This window comes from Salarias fasciatus, chromosome 22 (genome assembly GCF_902148845.1).
Source record: "Salarias fasciatus chromosome 22, fSalaFa1.1, whole genome shotgun sequence".
NCBI classification, from domain to species: Eukaryota; Metazoa; Chordata; class Actinopteri; order Blenniiformes; family Blenniidae; genus Salarias; species Salarias fasciatus.
The window spans coordinates 31492080-31503984 of record NC_043765.1 but is presented as its reverse complement, the minus strand read 5'-3'; the positions used below and the strand labels follow the sequence as shown (position 1 = coordinate 31503984).

The following is an 11905-nucleotide window of genomic DNA, read 5'->3' as shown; positions in this document are numbered from 1 at the left end:
TGTTTCTTAGATTGGTTCTCTCCGCTCAATAGCCCCGCCTCTCCTCAGCCTGTCTGAAATGCTGCCCCAACGGCGCCGTGCCGGACTGTCTGTATATGTGTGGAACTCATGAAGTCAGTCTGGCACGCCAGGCTAGGTTTCAGCGCCAAATTCAGTTCGTTCAAAACTTCAGACAGAGCCGTGGTAAAGCCTCGCTGAGTTGCGGCCGCCACCATGATTGTTTTGAGGGGGGATAATATGACGCATCGCTAACTCCGCCTCTCGTGGGCTGTGATTGGCCCGGCAGAAGCTTGCCTGGCAGAAGTCAGATTCAATTGGCGCCGTACCGGACTGTTTCCCCATGAAGCCCTGAGCATGGAGAGACCGTCTGGAGGGCCAGGCCAGTCTGACGCAGTGTTTGGGTGGTTCAGTTTTCTCTACAGGTGTAAGCAGGACTTCTAACTGACTTGTATCCGGTTACATGACTTTTTCCATAACAGTTGCACTAAATCACCACCAGAGGGCTCTGTCTCCATTGAAATCCCTCAAAATGGAATTACCGTAAATCAGTGGGAATCACTAGCTCTCAGACAGAAACGTAGACTCTGGATAAAACCCTGGATCTTCTCCCTCCAGAATAAGAGTCGCGCTGTGATCGTCCCCGCCGGCTCACCTCTGAGCTCCACACCTTGAAATGCTCCCCATAAAAGCTCCGGACAGGTTTCACTTCCTGCGAGCTCTGGAGGAGTTGTTCTGAAGTGTGTGTTGTTGTCAACCGACCGGTTGAAAAGCACAGATTGAGAGAAAACAGCCGGCAGTGAAGGTAAAGAGCCTGGACCTGTTTTTCAAAATAAGATGAAACGAGTCTGGAAAGAAGAATTCCAGACAGTCTGAGGATAATCCATGTTTGTAGGCTGAGATAATAACCGTGTGTGTGTGTGTGTGTGTGTGTGTGTGTGTGTGTGTGTGTGTGTGTGTGTGTGTGTGTGTGTGTGTGTGTGTGTGGTGAAGCTGCTGACTGTAACAGTCATTATATTATGTAAAGGCTGTGAGGGGGGAGGGGGAGGGGGGTGCCAGCGACTGACGCTCCGTCCACTGTGCGTCCTGATTGGCCGCCGCGGCGCCGTGCTGCAGGCTGGGCAGGAGCTCACCCCGTGTTGACGAGTCCACTGCGTCACAGATTAATCAGAGTGGGGGGGCGGCGTGTCCCAGCCGTCATTAAGACTCCTCCTCCCCCGTTAATGAGGCTGCTGGAGATGCGAGCGGCAGATTAAAGCGGCGGCGGCACCGCAGCGCCATGTTACGGCGCCTCAGACACCATCTGGTTTGTCTTTAATGGACAGGCCATTAAGCCGGAGCGCCGCTGAATCACAGGACGGCCATTGTTCGTCCCGTCCTCACGCCTTCCTCCGGAGCCCGCCGGAGGTCGTTCAGGGCTGCCGGCTCTCCGGCTCTCCGGCTCCTGCCTCTTTTCTCTCTGAGTTACAGAGAAGCGGCGGTCGGAGGACGTCCGTCCGTCCGTCCGTCCGTCCGTCCGTCCGTCCCGCGGCCCTGTAGCGTTCTGGAAACCCAGAAGGAGCACTTCCTGCCCCAGCTCCGAGGGATCTTCCCATGATGCTTTACTGGAGGGGTCGGCAACCCTTGGCACGCGTGCCACAGGTGGCACGCCGTGGCATTAACACTGGGCACGTTTACGTGCGCCCCATATCAGCTCATATGGCGGAGCGGATTGTAAATGTGTCGTATCAACACCGAGTGGCTCCGCTTCGCTCGGAGCCGATTGTTCGAGGCGGTCTACAGCGATCGACAATCCGCTCCGTGTCTCATATAAACGCCGCCTGACAGCAGATCGGAAAAAAACGGGGGATTATTTGTTCCGCTTGCGTTCCCTCGTACGCAGTGACGTGATGACGTGACAGGAAACAGGAAGCAGGACAGTCAAAAACCAGCCGAAGAACACGACGGTGGCTGAAACACTTTTAATAGAAACCCCGAGAGAACAAACCCTGGAGAGGAGAGATGGAAGCAAACTGTGAAACAGCGAGTCGTATAAAGAGCTCTGCAGCAGAGCCGGTGTTATGGATTAACTGGTTCCCGTGTTAACGAGTGACGGTGGACTTCTGTGTAAACACATGATAATAACAACAGATGTTAAAGTCAGACTCACAAAAGACTTTAAACGTATACCCTCACTGTAACTGCAGATAACTGACGTTCGCTAGAACGAGTACAAGTCTCAGTCATCTATTGGTCACAAGTTAACACGGGCACCAGTTAATTCGAAACATCAGCATGCGGAGCACAAAGCACGTTTATGAAAGCACTCTTTGGAGTTAATAACAGAAAAAAGATATGTGCTTTATCTGAATGGAATAAGTTTCCAGGTATGTTGGAAATCTTTTTGTATTTTGTGTGAACTTGTGTTTTAGTTGATAATGACACACACACTGGTGAGAAAATGTTAAACGCGCGCTCCATGACAAAAAGGTTGCCGACCCCTGCTTTACTGCAATACGAAGGGCTGTAAAGGCCGAGCAAAGCTCAGCATGTTCGTGGTTTCTATAAAACTCTCCTGGACGCGTCTTGGACGTCGTTCCATCCTCTTATTAAATGAGCGTGGCTCAGGGTGCTTTACTTCAGAATGGCTCTATTCTGAATCCAGTCATTCAGGATTATATTCATGATCTTGGTGTTTACCTGGGAAAACCGGAGGATCAGCTCCTCTCTCACGCCGGGGTCTGTGCAGCGTTCTGATTGGACGGTGCGGCCGTGACGTAGCGACGTCTCCAGGAAGTAAACAGCGTTTTTCTCGTCTTTCTCTCTGGATTAACTTTGACGCTGCAGCTTTGAAAATGTCCTCGTTGTTCTGCTCCCGTTCATCCGCTCCTTTCATTATGTCCAGTTCTCCTGAAACTGCCGTTAAATAAATCCTCTCCATACAAGTCGAACCGCGGACCGCGGGCCGCCATCTTGGAATATTGGGACGGAGCAGAACGAGCAGAATGAAGTCGTCTAATTTACGTATAATTTCACTTCCACAGGAGAATAAACCCGCCGGTGTATTTGGATTCCAACTTAATTCTGAGCCCAGGCGTTTCCAGGGTCTTCAGAGAGCAGAATGAGGCTGTGTTCAGATTTATAGAGGAATAAAAGGTCCCATGTGAACGCACGGACAGAAGCGTCCGTCCAGGCCAGCGGCGTCAAACCCGTCTCGGCTCATTTGCTTCGTCTCGCTGCACTTGGACAGCGGAGGGACCACACGGCGTCCTGCAGTTACAGCTGCTGATGGTTTGGGGGCGCTGTGGGCCCAGATGAACTCTGACCAGACGGCCACAGGAAGTCCCGCCCCAGTCTATCAGCGAGCGCCTGCTCTGACCTCTGACCTCCAGACAGCGTCTAACGCCGGTGGTTTAGCTCATCCTGCTGCTCAGAGGCGCTGAGCTGATCCAGGCTGTGGAAGACTGGGTTCTGAGCTGCTGGTCTTCGGTCTGTCCTGAGCTTCGTCATGGCTTCAGGGTTCCCAACGGGTTCCATGAGGAACTTGGGGGTGTGGCTGTGCAGTGTTTTGATATTCTGTTCTATTCATGGCTTTGAAAGAATGAATCTACTGCAGTATTTCCTCTGAATATGCTGATTCCCAGCTGCCCTCTGTGAGGTTGCTTCTTTGGTCTCTGTTCTTACCCGTCTGTCCCCTCCCGTCCCCTCCCGTCCCCTCCCGTCCACAGGATGGAGCGGATGTCCGAGGAGGCGCTGAGGCTCAACCTGCTGAAGCGAGGCCTGGAGTCGCCCAGCGAGCGGGAGGAGGCGCTGGCCAAGCGGCTAAAGATGGAGGGCCACGAGGCCATGGAGCGCCTCAAGATGCTGGCGCTGCTCAAGCGCAAAGACCTGGCCGACCTGGCCGCCCTGGAGGTGGCGGGGGGCCTGGGGGACGGGAAGGGCCCCGGGGCCAGCAGCCTGCACCACCAGAGCCTGATGGGCGCCGCGTACGAGGAGAAGATGAACGGCAGCCTGAGGCTGGCCGGCCACGGCGGACACGTGGGACCCAGCAAGAACGGCAAGGAGAACATCCTGGACGAGCCCGTGGACATGAGCGCCGGCAGGAGATGGTGAGAGGCGCACACCCACACCCACAATGCCTCAGGGCGCCAGGTTCCTCTGCAGCTCCAGGATGTTCTGACATGACCTTCACTCACACTCTGGACTGACCACTCCATCCACGCTTCAGGACAGGTCGTTCCCCCGTGTTCCACTAGAGGGAGCCGGTGTCCCAGAGCAGCACTGAGCCTGAACCCGACGGTCCCCGAGCGCTGACGTGGAAACCTGCAGCCGGGTCCCAGAACGGCTGCGTTTCATTTAATCTGCCCAAAAAACCCAGACCTGAAACCTGGACCGGCTTCCTCCAGGACCCGACCCAAACCCCAGGCACATCACTGCTAATGCTAACGCTAATGCTAATGGGAGCTCACCCTGGACCAGTGGCAGAACCAGAACCAGACCCAGAGGAGACTTCCTGTAGAACCAGACCCAGAGGAGACTTCCTGTAGAACCAGACCCAGAGGAGACTTCCTGTAGAACCAGACCCAGAGGAGACTTCCTGTAGAACCAGACCCAGAGGACACTTCCTGTAGAACCAGACCCAGAGGAGACTTCCTGTAGAACCAGACCCAGAGGAGACTTCCTGTAGAACCAGACCCAGAGGAGACTTCCTGCAGAGGAGATTGTAGAATGTTTTGTATTTTTGACGATCAGAGACGTGGAACTGGTGAGCAGCGTCCGTCCACAGCTCTGACGGGTTCCCAGCTTGTGGACCTGGTGTGTGTTCTCTGTCGGTCTCTGGAGCTGCAGATAGTCAGTGTGTGTCCTGGTCTGGTTGTCCTCCCGGTCACCCGGCCTCTGTCCGTCTCCCCTGCAGCGATTCGGACCGCAGCAGACGGACTCCGTCCCCAGACGTCATCATCCTGTCGGACAACGAGGCGTCCAGCCCCAGGACGACGCCCCGGCCCGACGAGCGCCTGCACCACGCCAACCTGGACATGTTCAAGGTACGCACACGCCTGCGACGGCGTGGCGATGTCCAGAGAGCGTCCCGGACGATCATCTGAGGAGTCTCTGACTGGACGTCCCGGTCCGTCCCTGTGTGTTTCAGGGGAAGACGGGCGAGGAGCGGCAGCAGATGATCAAGGCCCTGAGGGAGGAGCTGCGTCTGGAGGAGGCCCGGCTGGTTCTCCTCAAGAAGCTGCGGCAGAGCCAGATGCAGAAGGAGAACGTGGTGCAGAAGGTCCGACCCGTCTCCCTGTCCCCGTGTCCCCGTGTCCCCGTGTCCACAGCAGCTCAGCTTCACACCAGACAAGGACCCAACACTGTTTTCTCCCCGTCGTTCTCTCCATGGATCGCTCTCAGCAGATCACAGTGCTCTTTCTCTCGGCCCCCGGCTCCCAGTGGGTCTGTGTGGAAAACCTGCAGGATGGACTGAGAGTTAACGTCTGTCTCTGTCCCCTCTGTCCCCCTCGTCCCTGCAGGTCCCCGTGGTGCAGAATGCGTCCTCCTCTGTCCAGCCTCCTCCCATCCACAGCTCTCCGGGTCTCGGGAAGCTTCCTGTGAGACCAGGCCTCCATAACCCTGAGCCCCAGAACCTCCGCACTGCACAGGTCAGTGAGAGCCCGGAGTCCCGGTGCCGAGACGGGACGTCCAGCAGGAGTGCTGAGACGTCTGTCCTCCCGTCTGCCTGCAGGGACACACGGTCATCCGGTCAGCGGCCAACGCCAGCATGCCCCCCATGCTGATGTCCCAGAGAGTCATCGCCCCCAACCCCGCCCAGCTGGGACAGAGGGTGTCCTCCAAACCCGGAATGTCTCGCTCCGGCTCCAACAGCATGGCCAACGCTGTCAGCTACCAGCAGGTACAGGTCCCCCAGCGGGTACAGGTCCCCCAGCAGGTACAGGTCTACCAGCGGGTACAGGTCTACCAGCAGGTACAGGTCCCCCAGCGGGTACAGGTCTACCAGCGGGTACCAGCGGGTACAGGTCCCCCAGCGGGTACAGGTCTACCAGCGGGTACCAGCGGGTACAGGTCCCCCAGCGGGTACCAGCAGGTACAGGTCTACCAGCGGGTACCAGCAGGTACAGGTCCCCCAGCGGGTACCAGCAGGTACAGGTCCCCCAGCAGGTACAGGTCCCCCAGCGGGTACAGGTCTACCAGCAGGTACAGGTCCCCCAGCGGGTACAGGTCCCCCAGCGGGTACAGGTCCCCCAGCAGGTACAGGTCCCCCAGCGGGTACAGGTCTACCAGCGGGTACAGGTCCCCCAGCGGGTACAGGTCTACCAGCGGGTACAGGTCCCCCAGCGGGTACAGGTCTACCAGCAGGTACAGGTCCCCCAGCGGGTACAGGTCTACCAGCGGGTACAGGTCTACCAGCGGGTACAGGTCTACCAGCGGGTACCAGCAGGTACAGGTCTACCAGCGGGTACCAGCAGGTACAGGTCCCCCAGCGGGTACCAGCAGGTACAGGTCCCCCAGCAGGTACAGGTCCCCCAGCGGGTACAGGTCTACCAGCGGGTACAGGTCCCCCGGCGGGTACAGGTCTACCAGCGGGTACAGGTCTACCAGCAGGTACAGGTCCCCCAGCGGGTACAGGTCCCCCAGCGGGTACAGGTCCCCCAGCGGGTACAGGTCCCCCAGCAGGTACACGTCTACCAGCAGGTACAGGTCTACCAGCAGGTACAGGTCTACCAGCGGGTACAGGTCCCCCAGCGGGTACAGGTCTACCAGCGGGTACAGGTCTACCAGCGGGTACAGGTCTACCACCAGGTACAGGTCAGGTCCACTATGGAGCTGGTTGAGTAAGCATCTAATATGTGTGTAATAATCAAGTGTTTTGTGTGCGTGTGTGTGTGTGTGTGCGTGTGTGTGTGTGTGCAGGCCAGCCAGCAGGTGGCGGCGTCGCAGCGCTCTGGCTCCAGTGCCATGTACATGAACCTGGCACACATGCAGGCGGCGGCGGCGGCGGGGGCCGGCGGAGTGGGCGGCGGCCTGGGCGGGGCCTCGGCCGTCAGCCCCTCGGGCCTGTCCGGCTCCGGCGGCGCCGGCGGAGGGGTGGGCTCCATGGCGGACCAGGCCAGCAGCCAGGCCGCCGCCAAGCTGGCCCTGAGGAAGCAGCTGGAGAAGACCCTGCTGGAGATCCCGCCGCCCAAACCCCCCGCCCCGCTGCTGCACTTCCTGCCCTCCGCCGCCAACAGCGAGTTCATCTACATGGTGGGGCTGGAGGAGGTGGTGCAGAGCGTGCTGGACAGCCAGGGTGAGTACGGCCGCTCGGCGGCATCCACGCCGGCGCCGCCGCAGACCGGCGTTAAACCCGCGTCCCCGTCCCGTGCGCAGGGAAGCTCAGAGGCACGCTGGCCCGGATGGAGCCCTTCTTCTGCGCCCAGTGCAGAACCGACTTCACCCCCCACTGGAAGCAGGAGAAGAGCGGCCGGATCCTGTGCGAGCAGTGTATGACGTCCAATCAGAAGAAGGCTCTGAAGGCCGAGCACACCAACCGGCTGAAGAACGCCTTCGTCAAGGCTCTGCAGCAGGAGCAGGTGGGCCTCACACTCGGTCCGGCTGTGATCTACAGGCGGCGGTTCCACTGAGCTCTGACACAACCCGTCTGACTTCCCAGGAGATCGAACAGAGGCTCCAGCAGCAGGCGGCGCTCTCTCCAAGCCCCGCCTCCACCGGCTCCAACACATCCAAGACTGACTCAATGATCCGGCACCACGCTCTGCGCCAGGTACACCGCCTCTGACTGTAGCTCTGACTGAAACTCTGTGGCCTTGACTGAAGCTAACTGTAGCCACAGCTGTAGCTCCAAATGAAACTTGAACTAAAACTGTCTGTAGCTCAACTGAATCTCTTGACTGTAGCTCTGACTGTAGCTCCGACTGTAGCTCTAACTGTCGCTAGGGCTGTAGCTCCGATTATAGCTCTCACTGTAGTCCCGGTTGGAGCTCTGACTGTGGCTTTGACTTAAGCTAACTGTAGCTACAACTGAAACTTAAACTAAAACTGTGTGTAGCAAAACTGAATTTCTGACTGTAGCTTCAGCTGTACCTCCGACTGTAACCCTGGCTGTAGCTCTGACTGTAGTCCCAGCTGTAGCTCTGACTGTAGTCCCTGCTGTAGCTCTGACTGTAGTCCCAGCTGTAGCTCTGACTGTAGTCCCAGCTGTAGCTCTGACTGTAGTCCCGGCTGTAGCTCTGACTGTAGTCCCGGCTGTAGCTCTGACTGTATTCCCAGCTGTAGCTCTGACTGTAGTCCCGGCTGTAGCTCTGACTGTAGTCCCGGCTGTAGCTCTGACTGTAGTCCCGGTTGAAGCTCTGACTGTAGTCCCGCCTGTAGCTCTGACTGTAGTCCCAGCTGTAGCTCTGACTGTAGTCCCGGTTGGAGCTCTGACTGTAGTCCCGGTTGGAGCTCTGACTGTAGCCCCAGCTGTAGCTCTGACTGTAGTCCCGGCTGTAGCTCTGACTGTAGTCCCGGCTGTAGCTCTGACTGTAGTCCCGGCTGTAGCTCTGACTGTAGTCCCGGCTGTAGCTCTGACTGTAGTCCCGGCTGTAGCTCTGACTGTAGTCCCGGTTGGAGCTCTGAGTGTAGTCCCTGCTGTAGCTCTGACTGTAGTCCCAACTGTAGTCCCGGCTGTAGCTCTGACTGTAGTCCCGGCTGTAGCTCTGACTGTAGTCCCGGCTGTAGCTCTGACTGTAGTCCCGGCTGTAGCTCTGACTGTAGTCCCTGCTGTAGCTCTGACTGTAGTCCCAACTGTAGTCCCGGCTGTAGCTCTGACTGTAGTCCCGGCTGTAGCTCTGACTGTAGTCCCGGCTGTAGCTCTGACTGTAGTCCCGGCTGTAGCTCTGACTGTAGTCCCGGCTGTAGCTCTGACTGTAGTCCCAGCTGTAGCTCTGACTGTAGTCCCGGCTGTAGCTCTGAGCGTTCCTCTAACTGATGTAAACAGTGGAGCTGACGCTGAAGCTCTGTGGAGCCGCTGCAGAGGAGCTGCAGAGCCAGGTGTTGTGACCTTTGTGACCTGTAGTTGACCTGTAGTTGACTGTCGTCGTCCTGTTCTCCCCGCCATGTCCCGGTTCCTGGGGTCATCCGGTTGCCCAGGCTCCCCAGCCTCAGGCCTCCATGCAGCGAGGGCTGTCCAACTCCGCCCGCGGCGTCCTGTCCAACTTCGCCCAGGCCTCCCAGCTGTCGGTGGCCAGCAGCCTCATGGGGATGACCAGCGCTAAGCACTGCGGCGGCGGCGGCGGCGGCAGCGGCAACAGGCTGCAGCACGACAGCCGCCGGCAGATCTACAACATCCCAGGTACCCAGCATGCACTTCTCCTCCAGACTCAGACCTCCGTCTGACCGGAGAGCAGCTTTAGGAGGAAGCAGTCGCTTATTGAAGAGTTAGTGCTGTAAAGTGTGTGTGTGTGTGTGTGTGTGCACGCGTGTGTGTGTGTGTGTGTGTGTGTGTGTGTGTGTGTGTGCGCGCGTGTGTGTGTGTGTCTCCTGCAGGGCTGAACATTGCCTACCTGAACCCGGCGGCGGTGGGCGCTCATAAGAGCTCCAGCCTGGCGGACCGCCAGAGAGAGTACCTGTTGGACATGATCCCTCCTCGATCCATATCCCAGTCCATCTCTGGACAGAAATGAGCCCCCCCCCCCCCCTCCCCCATCAGCCCCCCTCCCCCCATGGTGAAGCACTCCCTCATGGCCCCTCTCGCATGCAGTGCCTGTCCGTGTGCCTACCTGCCCCCCTCGCCCTCCCCCCCCCCCGGAGACACTCAGTCTGTGGGTCTGTAGTGAACTGTGTCCATATCCGACCTGCGCTTCAGTTATTCTCTTTAGTTTCCTGAGTGTGACCCCCCCCCATACCCCCCATACCCCCTCCGGCTCCGACGGGACTCGTGCTCGCCGCCACGTGCCAGCAGGGCGCGCTCTGGTTGCTATGCAACGTGAAGCCTGAGAACTGGGAAGCTTTGAGAAGTAAGTGGGAGGAGGAGGAGCGAGGCGGGCCGCCCGCAGTATTACCCCCCCCCCCCCCCCCCCCCCCCGCCGCATTGCCCCCCCCTGCCCCCCACCGCCCCCCGCCCGCTGCTTCTTCAGTATGCACAGACTGAACCTTTCTATCCAGCGGCTCCACGTTGTGCGTCCGAGCCGGAATCTGCACCGTCAACCCCCCCCCCCCCCTTTTTATATTGATTGTTCTCCGACCCCCCCCCCCCCCTCCCGGTTCTCCTCGGTTCTCCTTGGTTGGGGTTTTCTTTCTTTGCGGCGTCTCCTGCTGATGGCGGCGTACCTGAGAGGTACCGGCCCGGGAGACGATAATAATCAGTGTAGAGGGTTCTGTATCGACGCTGGCTTCAGAGAACCCGCTGTGGACCGGACCGCCGACGGCAGAGACACGATCAATCACGGCGGTGCACGTTCTGCGCACGTCGCCTCACTCCAGAGGAGCACTTTCATGTTTCCAATTGGAAATTTTGTTTTATAAAAAGAAAAAAAAAGAAGAAGAAAGGGTGAAAGAGCGCGAGGCCGGAGCCGGGTCTGGAGAGCGTCGGCGCAGAACCGCCGGTTCCCTCTGCCGTCTGTAAAACCCCCATCTTCTTGTCGTAGTTCCGTTGGACCGAGCGCTCTGGACCCTCCAGAGTCCCCCTAACGTGTCGAGCACTTGTGGACTTTATGGTTCTGAAACCCGGGAAGACGCCGTGTTTCCTCTGAGAAACACGCTAAATCGAAGCCCACGTTCCTGACGAAGGTTCTCCAGACGTCCAGACCCGGACCTCCGTCCTCCAAAACTACCTAGAGCCAGACCCAGCGAATCTCGCGGCATCCAACATTGAAATTGAGCTGAAATTGGGTGTAAATTGTGAATACCCGGGTGGTTTTTTACTGCCTTTTACAATCTAATTTAGCAATATTTGTCTTTAGTTCTGCAGCCGAGCTGAATTCTGAATGAAAAAAGATCTCCTGTCTCTTTTCCACAGCCTGCGTCTCTGATTCTGTTCAAGCATTTTTAGATTTCAAACGTCTCGACTGAGTTTTTTCTTTCTATGGCAGTTTTAAAAAAACATCAATAAATGTATTGACTATGAGATAAATGACAATATTTGCTAGGTTTGAAGTAATAATGACTTATTGTACAGAAGCATTTTTCCTCCCTTGTACTGAAAAAAGGAATTAAATGGTTGTACATTGTGTAGAAAAGCAAACAAAAAGCCATGAATATTGTGAAGCTTGTCATTTCGTTTTGTGATCACTGTGTATGATTATTGTGTAACTAATGTGCAAAATGTTTGGGATTCTTTTTCTAGGTCCTCTGAACGGAGGACGGACTCGCTTTGAGTTTACAGAGGAGGGCTCACTGCTTCACACACACACACACACACACACACACACACACACACACACGGGAATCCGTTGAACTTTTAATTTGTTGATAACATGCAGAATGTGGCCTTATTTTAATTTGAAACTTGGATCACCGACTTGATGTGATTTCTTCATTCTAGTACTGGAGGGATGGTTCTGATGGTTCTGATGCATTGAGGCGTGTTCAGGTGTGTGTGTGTGTGTGTGTGTGTGTGTGCGCGTGGCCCCCCTCCGGAGCAGTGGCCCCCCCTCCTGGTGAACACCAGCACACAACCTGTTGGCTCCTTCAGCTCCTCTCCTCAGCCGTTGCTCATGCAGGAGGTTTAAGAATCAGTTTCATCGAGTTTCAATTCACTTGTAGAAAGTTTCTTTTGTTTATTTTTTCTTGTTGCAAAGTGTTGACAATGTTGACAGAAACAGAAAAAAGGTGATGAAATCAAGCCGAGACGAGTCGAAGTCATTTTTCTTTTGCTGACATCAATCCTGACCTTTTGCACATACTTGATATTTAACGGTCTTCAAAAAAAAGTAAAGAAAAT

General features: G+C 56.6%; 1 protein-coding gene across 2 annotated transcripts in view; it reads left to right on the top strand.

The window, feature by feature from the left end:
• LOC115409287 (transcriptional repressor p66-beta-like) overlaps nucleotides 1-11065 on the top strand; it is a 26626-nt gene extending 15561 nt beyond the window's left edge. Inside the window, exons 2-11 of one of the 2 annotated variants that reach the window (XM_030120392.1) lie at nucleotides 3705-4085; nucleotides 4892-5021; nucleotides 5126-5257; nucleotides 5499-5627; nucleotides 5711-5878; nucleotides 6898-7273; nucleotides 7354-7556; nucleotides 7637-7747; nucleotides 9115-9316; nucleotides 9511-11065. In XM_030120392.1, the coding sequence (XP_029976252.1) occupies nucleotides 3706-4085; nucleotides 4892-5021; nucleotides 5126-5257; nucleotides 5499-5627; nucleotides 5711-5878; nucleotides 6898-7273; nucleotides 7354-7556; nucleotides 7637-7747; nucleotides 9115-9316; nucleotides 9511-9647 (1968 nt within the window). In that variant the 5' untranslated portion in view covers nucleotide 3705 and the 3' untranslated portion in view covers nucleotides 9648-11065. Of the gene's footprint in view, nucleotides 1-3697; nucleotides 4086-4891; nucleotides 5022-5125; nucleotides 5258-5498; nucleotides 5628-5710; nucleotides 5879-6897; nucleotides 7274-7353; nucleotides 7557-7636; nucleotides 7748-9114; nucleotides 9317-9510 lie in introns of both variants that reach the window. The other variant, XM_030120393.1, reaches the window with a different exon arrangement.
• Nucleotides 11066-11905: the final 840 nt, after the last annotated feature.